The sequence below is a fragment of the Ceratina calcarata genome, unplaced genomic scaffold, assembly GCF_001652005.2.
Source record: "Ceratina calcarata isolate Rehan_Ccalc_2016 unplaced genomic scaffold, ASM165200v1 scaffold551.2, whole genome shotgun sequence".
Lineage (NCBI taxonomy): Eukaryota > Metazoa > Arthropoda > Insecta > Hymenoptera > Apidae > Ceratina > Ceratina calcarata.
The window spans coordinates 1,354,514-1,364,352 of record NW_017176693.1 but is presented as its reverse complement, the minus strand read 5'-3'; the positions used below and the strand labels follow the sequence as shown (position 1 = coordinate 1,364,352).

At 52.2% G+C, this 9,839-nt stretch overlaps 2 protein-coding genes across 4 annotated transcripts; both read right to left on the bottom strand.

Moving 5' to 3' along the window:
- Positions 1-284: 284 nt before the first annotated feature.
- On the bottom strand, positions 285-2,989 carry mah (solute carrier family member mahogany). Of its 2 annotated transcripts, XM_026816968.1 has the most exons (7): positions 2,779-2,989; positions 2,178-2,298; positions 1,997-2,109; positions 1,800-1,932; positions 1,484-1,728; positions 1,211-1,417; positions 285-1,138 (listed from the first exon to the last, which is right to left on the bottom strand). In XM_026816968.1, the coding sequence occupies exons 1-7, from the start codon at positions 2,972-2,974 to the stop codon at positions 429-431; spliced, it is 1,725 nt and encodes a 574-aa protein (XP_026672769.1). In that variant the 5' UTR covers positions 2,975-2,989; the 3' UTR covers positions 285-428. The 2 variants fall into 2 exon arrangements, with proteins under 2 accessions (XP_026672769.1, XP_017886834.2); XM_018031345.2 differs by having other exon boundaries at positions 285-1,417.
- Positions 2,422-9,721, bottom strand: RpII215 (RNA polymerase II subunit RpII215). 2 transcript variants are annotated; one of them, XR_001916821.2, is made up of 5 exons: positions 9,481-9,721; positions 8,920-9,189; positions 7,834-8,844; positions 3,333-7,766; positions 2,422-3,208 (listed from the first exon to the last, which is right to left on the bottom strand). XR_001916821.2 is itself a non-coding variant. In XM_018031344.2 (4 exons), exons 1-4 carry the CDS (start codon positions 9,556-9,558, stop codon positions 3,405-3,407), a joined length of 5,721 nt encoding a protein of 1,906 aa, XP_017886833.1. In that variant the 5' UTR covers positions 9,559-9,721; the 3' UTR covers positions 2,422-3,404. The 2 variants fall into 2 exon arrangements, 1 of the variants encoding a protein (XP_017886833.1); XM_018031344.2 differs by having other exon boundaries at positions 2,422-7,766.
- Positions 9,722-9,839: the final 118 nt, after the last annotated feature.

Sequence of the window (9,839 nt, the reverse complement as noted above, 5' to 3'; positions counted from 1 at the left end):
AGTAACTATTTGTCCAGACGTAGGTTAAAATTGTTCTTATTTTGCGGTGTCAAACAGTATCGATTTGAAATGACTGTAATATAAGTAGTTGGCGCGGAATATTAACGTTTCTCAACAGTTTCTATCTGAAAATATTGCTCCCGATTTGCTCTCTCGGAATCTAAATTTGTTCCCATCGTAAGTATCATATTTAATGAGAATAATTGGACACGTTGGAAGATGACGGGAATTGATAGGAGGAGAAGACCAACGCAAAACATATCTCGGAGTTAGTGACACGACAGTGGTGAAAAATTGTGATATATTCTTGAAAATTGACATTGTAAACTGAGACTTCCTACTTTTCGTATCGATGATAAAAATACTTGTATCTCTGATGTTTCAAAAACGTAGAAAAATTTGTGTGCTCTCTTTCGACGCGAACCGATTTACGTTGGACTTTGTACTACCGAGGCGTTCACGATGCACGGTGGCACGAATCGTACGTATCGAATGGTGTTTCTGACATTAATGTACGTCGAAGAAACGGTAACTGCGACGCCGAAGAAGACGATCAGGCAACCGATCCAATCGTTCCATTTGCGTGAGCCGAAACGTATCGTCGAAGTCGAGACGAGTCGCTCCGGCGCACCCGGGGATCTCCTGTAGACTCTGAACGGTCGGCTGGCGTCCACGAATACCGGGTCGTCCCGAGCTCTTCTAGTCATTATGAAACCTTCGCTCTGTCCAGGATTCTGCTCGGCATCGCCTTTGTAATCGGAATCTTGGTCGAATTCGTCATCCAGTAGTTCCTCGTCGTAGTAAACGTACGAGTATCTTTGGAATTCGTTTTTAGGTACACCCAAGATACCGTAGTAAATAGATTTCGAGTGAATCCTCGGATCGATCGACATGCTCTGCTCGCTGTTGCGACGTCTCTGGGAACCGGAGTACACCTCGGGGGTCAGAGGTCGCACGGATCTTGCCTCGAGAGCGATAGCTCTCGAGTAGATCAAAGGTGGTAAGACGAAAACCAATGGTCCGGTCAACGATCCTCCGATCAACGCCATCACGATGTCGAACCTCGGGACGGATTCGCCTACGGCCACTCCGAGAAAAACAATGGCCGATCGTATGGCGCATCGTTTCCATCCGAAGCCTGCAATTCGAATCGCACACGACGAATCAGTTTTTGAACGCTCGATCGTGTGTTCACCGATCACCGACTTACCTCTTCGAACACGGTATTGATCCTCCAGGTCCTGGAAGAGTGCCGAATGACCGAGAGCGCTGGACAGGCAAAGTTGAACGGCCGCGATCAGCACAGCCGCGCTGGCTGCAAAACTGTCCGGAATCTCTTGGAGAACATTGGCGGTCGTGCTACCACCGTATTTAAAGACTGACAACACGGTAGTGACGACGAACAACGAGCCGCTAACTGTAACGAGCGGATCAGACGATTATCGCGAGACGATCAACTGCCACTGCCACACGTATTGCTTACCGAAGAACGAGATAATAACAGCCTTGTCGATGTCCCGAGGATGACTCATGTCTACTTGCACGGTCATCAGAGTCGGGTGTACGTCGAATTGAAACGCTAGCATTCCGTAGCCGGAGATAAATTTATCCCAGGTAGGAGCAGTCGGCACCGGGCCGACGTCGAGCTCTCGAGCATCCGTGATTATGCACCACCATATCAATACCGCCGTTAGCACGACCGTTGTGCAAGAAATCGACGCTAACACCCTGCAACGTTTCCGATCGTTACTAATTATATCGGCGCGGGGGATTTATTCAACGGCGGGGGGATGAAGTACTTCATGTCTCGCGGACTGCCGAGCCACATGATCGGACATAGAAGAACGCCCACTACTAGAAGCCAGTAGCAAAATGAGAGATCGAACCGTTGGCCGGAGATTTTCAATCCGAAATTTTGTAAGTTTTGCGAGGCTGAAATTTCACGTTACTCGATTAATGCCGATCGAATTGTGCCTTTCCTTCGATCCGTACTTACCAACTAACAGATTAGGTATGCTGCAGCCAAATACGGTGATGTCTTGGATAACCGTGACTAACATCCTTGCTCGAGAACCCAGAGTCAATTCGGTAACCGCCGCGAGGGGATTTCTGTGAAATAAGTCCAAAATTAAATTTGGCGTCGATAGCAACGGGAACGGGGAAGGAGAGAATCGTACCGATTTTTCCGGAAAATTTGAGGGTCCAGAGTGGTCGCGATTATCCATGATTTGCCAAGGAGTACGGCCGTGTACACTTGCAGAAACAGTACGACGATGACCAAAGGGATCCCGTAGAGTCCTATAACGGTGTTGAAAAAGGTTCTTCTTGTCGTTCCGCGCGAGAATCAGGTACGTGCGGAAACATGTATACGTGAAGGAGCCCGAGATAGGACGATGTAGTAGATTGAACAACAAGAAGCGATTTGAACGATTTCACCGATTTATTCGTTGAGAATGATCGACTTACACTGGTGAGGTGAAAAATTTGTCGCTTACAACGATTCCATGCCAATCGATTGAATAAACCAACAAATCAACTTAAACGAAATCGAACTCCAAGTAACTTTCAACTTATATATATAGTACATTTCACCCGTCTATGCTCGTATGTTGATATATTATCACTTAGAATCTGCGAAACACAAGGTTGCGCATCGCAAAATAAATGGAGTATGAAAAGTACGGAGGCGGCGCGAGGGTGTTCGCAAAGGAAACTGAACTGAAAAACTTTTTTATGTCCTTTGCACAGTGGTGGTCAGGACGAGACCGAGGAACTTACCGCATTGTACGATCGAGCGCGGTAACGCGATAATCGGGAAAACGCCGAAGATGTCGATGACGCACAACGTCGCGAACAAAAGCGATAATTCGGAATTGGCATCCTTGAAAAGTAGCGGTAGTCCCTCGCGATTCATGGCTGCGAATAATACCCGACACGAGTCCCCGTCGTCGCCGTCGTCTCCGTTCCGGTGCATGCGTGCATGCACACCGTCAACCGGTTTTCCGTTTTGCGGTGACGCGCACCGCACCGAACGTAACACGACACCGTATCGAACGCGAACGTACGTGTAGCGAGAGACGCGGCTGCAGCAAGCAAAAGAAGACCCACAAACGCGCTTCTTTTCTTCCTTCCAGTTGGTTCGCCAATTTGATCGTAGCCACTGTTTCTCATCTCCCTCGATAGAAAGATTGTAAAAACACACTCCGACCTACAGTCGTACAGGTGGTTGTGAACAGGTGGTCACGCGAATCACAAAGATGAAGATTATACGCGAAATATATGTTACACAGGCTATAAAACAGCTGAAAGTAATTACACTTTTGAATACTTACAGCTAGTCCATACAGTAAATGCTTAATAGTAATTCGCGTCTGAAAATGGACCGACATTCGTTAGTCTCTCGTTCACTTGGCCGTGTCGTCCGTCTCGTAAGCTGGCGAGGCCGGCGAGTAAGTGGGACTCGTGGGCGAGTAACCAGGCACTGGCGGCGAGTAAGTCGGGCTCGTCGGCGAGTAACTCGGACTCGTCGGCGTGTAAGTCGGACTCGTCGGCGAGTATTTCGTGCTCGACGGCGAGTACTGGGGACTCGTGGGTGAGTAGGTCGGGCTGGTCGGCGAATAGTTTGGACTGCTCGGCGAGTATCTGGTGCTGCCCGATGCCGTGTGCTGGGGCGAGCTGGGAGAGTAAGACGGGCTGGTCGGCGAGTATGTTGGGCTCGTCGGCGAATACGTGGGACTCGCCGGCGTGTACTGAGGCGAGGTACCGGCGAACGAGGGCGAAGTGGGCGAATACGACGGACTCGTCGGTGAATACTTCGGGCTGCTCGGCGAGTACGAGGGACTGGCCGGTGAATATTGCGGAGAGCTCGGCGAGTAGCTCGGGCTCGACGGGGAGTAAGACGGCGAGGCAGGCGTGTAATTCGGAGAGCTCGGCGAGTAGCTCGGACTCGTTGGCGAGTAACTCGGACTCCTCGGCGAGTAACTCGGAGACGTCGGCGAGTAACTCGGACTGGTCGGCGAGTAACTGGGGCTGGGCGAGTAGCTCGGACTGGTCGGCGAGTAACTCGGGCTGGTCGGCGAGTAACTCGGGCTGGTCGGAGAATAGCTCGGACTCGTCGGCGAGTAACTCGGACTGGTCGGTGAATAATTCGGACTGGTCGGTGAGTAACTCGGACTCGTCGGCGAATAGCTCGGACTGGTCGGCGAATAGCTCGGACTCGTAGGCGAGTAACTCGGGCTGGTCGGCGAATAGCTCGGACTGGTCGGCGAGTAATTCGGGCTGGTCGGCGAGTAAGTCGGGCTCGTCGGCGAATAATTCGGACTGGACGGTGTTATGCTCGGCGAGGTTGGTAAGTAAGCGGGAGACGTGGGCGAGTAACTCGGCGAAGCGCCGCCCGCCGGTGACATCGGATACGGGCTCATGCTGGGTCCCGGACTCCCTGGACTTCCGGGTTGCGGCGAGTACGCGGAATACGCTGGCGAGAGTCCCGAGGCGTCCGACGCGCCAGAAGGCGAGAAGCACGCTCCACCCGGTGTCATACCGCTGCCGAGCGCCGGTGACATGCTCGAGGCGCCGTAACCGGGCGTGGCACCCATCCAAGGCGTCATTTGAGGACTCATGCTCGGCGTAGCCACGCTGCCGAAGAACATCCCGGCGGTTCCCATTACACCGGCGCCCACCGCCATCGGTATTTCGATGCCGGCCTTACACTTCTCAGCGTCCAACAGCAGATCGAAACATCCCGTGCCTATCCGCGGTAGCTGTCCCATGATGATGTTCTCGGAGACTCCTCTCATCGGGTCGACCTCCGCGTGAGACGCCGCGTCCAGCAGCACGTCGACCGTTTCCTCGAAGGAACATCTCATGAGAGCCCCGGTGTCCTGCCGGTTGATCCCGTGACGGGTGATGGCCATCAGGTGGCCTTTCGCCGTCATAACGTCGCAGAGCAACGCGAGGTGACGATAATTCACGTAGAGGCCGTAGAATTGTAGAACAGCGTTCATCTCTTTCTCCACTGACTTCCTCACGGCCTCGATGCCCAACACTTGGAATATCTCGCAGATGTCGTTGCTGAACGTTCTCACCGGGTCGACGTCCCTTTCGCTCAACACCTTCATCAGGCTCGTGCCGTCCGTTTCCAACAACCATTCCGCTATCGCCTTGAACTCGCCCGTTTCCGTGACGACTATGCGCTTCTTCGAGTCCGTTTGTGGCAGATGCATGTACACTTTTCCTATCGCCTCGATACCCTGTAACGTCATGTCGCTGAGCATGTTCGCCTCGATGCACCGGAGGAACATGTCGTCCTCCATCTTGTCCACGGTCTCCTCCTCGGTGTCTTGGAATTTATTGTCGTCGCTGTTCATTATCCTGATTCGCAGGACCAATTTCTCAGCGTTGTCGTCGTTGAATATACAATTGAGATCGTCGCCGAAGCCCGCGTTGATCTTCTCCGCGATCTGTTCCATGGTCAATTTCTTGTCGGTCATCCTCTTCCGGTCCAATTCGATGCGAAGCAGCCACGGCGATATCTTGGTCGGGTCGAAGTCGGGCATCTCGTAATAAACGTTGACGAACTCCTGATCCTCCGCGATGACCGTGTTCTGTGGGTCCGGATCGTAATAGATGGCAGTGTTCGCCGTGACTTTCCTCAGCGTGGTGTGTTCCAGTCGGCAGAGCACGTTCTTCGCTTTCTCGGCGTCCCTCGCCGCGGCCCCCGTCAAGAAGACCGTCAGAGACGGAGCCTTTGGCTTTTTACTGATGTTGATGATCTCTTTCAACCTGGGCACGCCCAGGGTCACGTTCTTCGACGATACACCCGCGAAGTGGAACGTGTTCAAAGTCATCTGGGTCGCGGGCTCGCCGAGCGACTGCGCGGCCAATGCGCCCACCATTTCGCCGGGCGACACTTGGGCCTGTTGAAACCTGGTCTCGATCTCACCGATCAGCCATTCGAACGCCTCGCTGGACAATCGGAACTCCTCGGAGACACACTTCGTACACAGAGTGGATCTGACCAAGCACTGGAACAGCAACGTCGCGTTCTCGTTCGCCTGTTTACTAAGCCTGTCGTCACCAGCGACGATGATACACTTGTCCAGCAGATCTTTCACACCCTGTATGACCCTCATCGGACTGAGATCGGTCGGTGCACGCTTGTTTATGTGGAAGATCTTTTGCACGTTCCAGATCATTCTCTGCAGATTGCAAGGCAACACGACCTTCGACTCGCCGCTGGGGAAGATCTCCCTGAGCACGGCGCGATCCTTGTTCAGCTGTTCCCATTCGCGCTCCAATTCCGATATCACCTCCCCGGATCCCATCATCTCCTTTACGATGTCCTCGTTGAAGATACGGCGGAGGTATCGTTCGTTCGTCGGATCGAACTTGAACTTCTTCTCGAACGCCTTGTTGCTCAATTTGATCGTGGGCAGATTCTGGAACTCGACGGTTTCACCGCACAGACCGTCCTCGCCGTAACGCAATTGGATCAGTTGGCCCACGGAGTTCCTCACGGTTCCGTCGTAGTGCACCATCACGGACTCCATGGCCTTTATCAGCCGACGTTGAATGTAACCGGTTTCCGCGGTTTTCACAGCGGTATCGATGAGACCCTCGCGGCCTCCCATAGCGTGGAAATAAAATTCCGACGGGGTCAGACCGGCGAGGTAAGAGTTCTCGACGAATCCTCTCGACTCGGGACCGTAATCGTCTTTGATGAAATGCGGCAGCGTTCTCTTGCGAAAACCGAACGGGATACGTTTACCTTCCACGTTCTGCTGACCCACGCAGGCGATCACCTGAGAGATATTGATGTTGGACCCCTTCGAGCCCGACACCACCATAGCCTTTAGATTATTGTACTCGGTCAACGACTTCTTAGCAGAGCCACCGGTCTTGTCACGAGCGTCGTTCAAAATTCTGTTCACTTGATTCTCGAACGTCTGCCTCAGCGTATTACCAGGAGTCGGCTCCAGTTCCATGTTGTGAGCCTTCTGGATCACCTCTATCACGTCCTCTTTCGCTTTTCTGATGGCCTTCTGGATCTCTAGATAAGTCTGCGGATCGGCGATGGTGTCACCGATACCGATCGAGTGACCCTCCAACAATAGCCAGTTGTTGATCACGGTCTGGATGTTGCCGTAAAATCGGCCGCAAACTTCGTGTCCCAGTTCCAACATACAAATGTGAAGCAGAGATCCGGCGGAGGTACCCAACGTCTTCTTGCAGAGTATTCCCATCACCAGTTCGCCGTGTTCCACCATTACTTTCGTGTCGCCGGGGGAGATCCATTTGTACGGACCGTCGTCCTCCTCGTCCGGATGTGTGCTATGAGTTCTGATCATGTTCACGTTGCCCGGTATGATCAGGGAGAATATCTGCTTTCCGGTCCACAGCGGTTTCGGTTTCAAGATGCACGGTTGAGGCATTTTCCCGTCCCAACTGGGCAAGAACATGAGGATGTTCATCATCTGTTCTTTCTCGATGAACACGTCCCTCTTGGTCATCTTCCTGACCGCAGTCAACGTGTCCTGCACGATGCCCATCACCGGTTTGTTCGCTTGAGGCGTGATGATCTGTCGTGGCGTCACGTGAATGTTCTCCACCTCAGCTCGGGTCTCCATGGACTGCGGAACGTGCAGATTCATCTCGTCACCGTCGAAGTCGGCGTTGTAAGGTGACGTGCAACTGAGGTTCATACGGAACGTGCTCCAAGGGAGAACTTTCACCCGGTGGCCCATCATACTCATCTTGTGCAGGGTAGGCTGAAATTTATTCGAACGAGATTAGACGACGAAACGAAAACGGACGCGTACTAATTTCGAGACTAACCTGTCGATTGAAGATCACCAGATCGCCGTCTCGAATGTGCCGCTCCACCCTGTAACCGCACTGCAAGTGCAGATCGGACGGTTTCGGGTGGAATCTCAAGTCGATCCTTTCCCCGTTATCTCTGACGATGTACTTCGCCCCCGGATACTGCGAGTTCCCACGTCTCACAAGCTCTTGCATCTTGTCGATGTTGAAAGGCGTCACGATCTCGGGAAACGTCAAGTTCTGCGCGATACTGCGGGGCACGCCGACTTGATCGATCCGCAGATTGGGATCGGGGGTGATGACGGTACGAGCCGAAAAGTCGACTCGTTTCCCCATCAAATTTCCCCGTATTCTACCTTCCTTTCCTTTCAGTCTCGCCTTTATAGCTTTCAACGGCTTGCCCGATTTCTGCATGGCTCTGGGCATGCCGGGCATATCGTTGTCCACTAACGTCGCGACGTGAAACTGCAACATCTTTATGTTCTCCGATATCACGTGCGCCGCTGCGCCCGCTTGCTCGTTTCTAATTAATTCGTTGTTCGCTTTTATAATGTCGGCCAGTTTGTGCGTCAGATCGTCCTGATTCTTCGCCGAACCGTACATGATCACCGCTGGTCGTACGGAGAGAGGCGGAACGGGCAGGACCGTCACCACCATCCAATCGGGTCGCGCAAATTTCGGATCCATACCGAGTATGAACGATTCTTCGTCCGTGATGTGCTTCAGAATCTCCCACGCTCTCTCCGCCGTCAACGCCATTTTCTTCTCTTGCGAATCCTCGTTTACATGCGTCCATTCGGCAGTTACGTCTAATCCCGATCTACGAAGATTCGGCTGATATCTACCGCAACCACCGTGTCCCAGTTTCCTCTCCGCGGGCTGTGTCTCTTGATTATCTTTCTTGATGTCCATCTCGTCTCCTCCCTCGCAAATGTTCTTGCTCTTACACAGATCGTACACGAAACTGAGACGTTTCCGTGGCTGACCTTTGGTCTTCATTACTATTTCCTTGATCTTCGGATTATGCTGCGATCGGAACAAACATCAGATTAGAACAGTACCAGGAGAGACGTTCTAGTCGTCGATGTATCCCTCGCTTACCGGACTGACGAGCAGTTTCGAGCAGTAGAAGCACACGCATCTTAAAATTTTAATCGTTTTCGTTATGAAACCGACGTGGAAAACTGGTTTAGCCAGATCTATGTGCCCGAAATGTCCTGGACATTCTGTCATATTCCCGGCACACGTCTGGCACCTGGAATTTCTGTCGATCACGCCTTGTCTCGGATCCATCAGTCCGCCGAGCTTTGGCCGACCACCTTCCATCGTTTCTGGAAATCGAATGCCGCCATCCGTGACCGACATCCGACGCTGTATAAAATGTTACAAAAGTTGTTGAGAATCATGGTACGACGATGTACAGCGAAGTACACGTCGAACAATAAAGATCGCAGCATGGATAGATCGTTCTTATTTTTTCGTGTTACTCATAATTCTGAAAAGCCTTTATTCTTGTAAACGTTACAAAGTGCAACGATGCAACGGTGCATCGATGCGAGTTTGTAGCGCGTTCCAACGTTTCGTGAAATGTCGACATGTGACGAAATGACTGGGGAAAAAACATGATCCACGGGCACAACGACTCGCAATCAACCAACTTACTATCTCATCAGGGGATAGAATGCCGAATTGGACCCTTTTCACAGTACGCAGAGGCGCTTTCGAGTCGGACGTGGCCATTTTGCAACGAGCACGCACTACTTTTCCCGCGGCCTTCTGCGTCGCGAGTCTCGCTAAGTCTGTTTAACCGTTCGTTGTTCCTTGTCGTTCCTTCCCGATGGAAGGGATGAGGGACTGCTTCCATCCCTTCCATCGGCCACGTCCATGGGGCACACACACCGTGGGATTTTCGGGGCGTGCGCAGTAGAAGTTGTTAGTAGTAACCTAGTACCTAAGTACCGTACCAACGTTTTCATTTTGTAGGTACCATTAAGTTCGGAACGCCAAGATAGGATTGGAAT

What these genes read in the sequence shown, in the direction of transcription:
- mah (XM_018031345.2), bottom strand. Translation starts at nt 2,974, where the DNA reads ATGCACCGGAACGGAGACGACGGCGACGACGGGGACTCGTGTCGGGTA. An exon ending in GGCAGTCCGCGAGACATGAA is followed by an intron (nt 1,729 to 1,799) that starts GTACTTCATCCC and finishes GAAACGTTGCAG; the next exon opens with GGTGTTAGCGTCGATTTCTT. An exon ending in TGTTATTATCTCGTTCTTCG is followed by an intron (nt 1,418 to 1,483) that starts GTAAGCAATACG and finishes CGCTCGTTACAG; the next exon opens with TTAGCGGCTCGTTGTTCGTC.
- RpII215 (XM_018031344.2), bottom strand. Translation starts at nt 9,558, where the DNA reads ATGGCCACGTCCGACTCGAAAGCGCCTCTGCGTACTGTGAAAAGGGTC. An exon ending in TTCTATCCCCTGATGAGATA is followed by an intron (nt 9,190 to 9,480) that starts GTAAGTTGGTTG and finishes CATTTTATACAG; the next exon opens with CGTCGGATGTCGGTCACGGA. An exon ending in TGGTGATCTTCAATCGACAG is followed by an intron (nt 7,767 to 7,833) that starts GTTAGTCTCGAA and finishes AATAAATTTCAG; the next exon opens with CCTACCCTGCACAAGATGAG.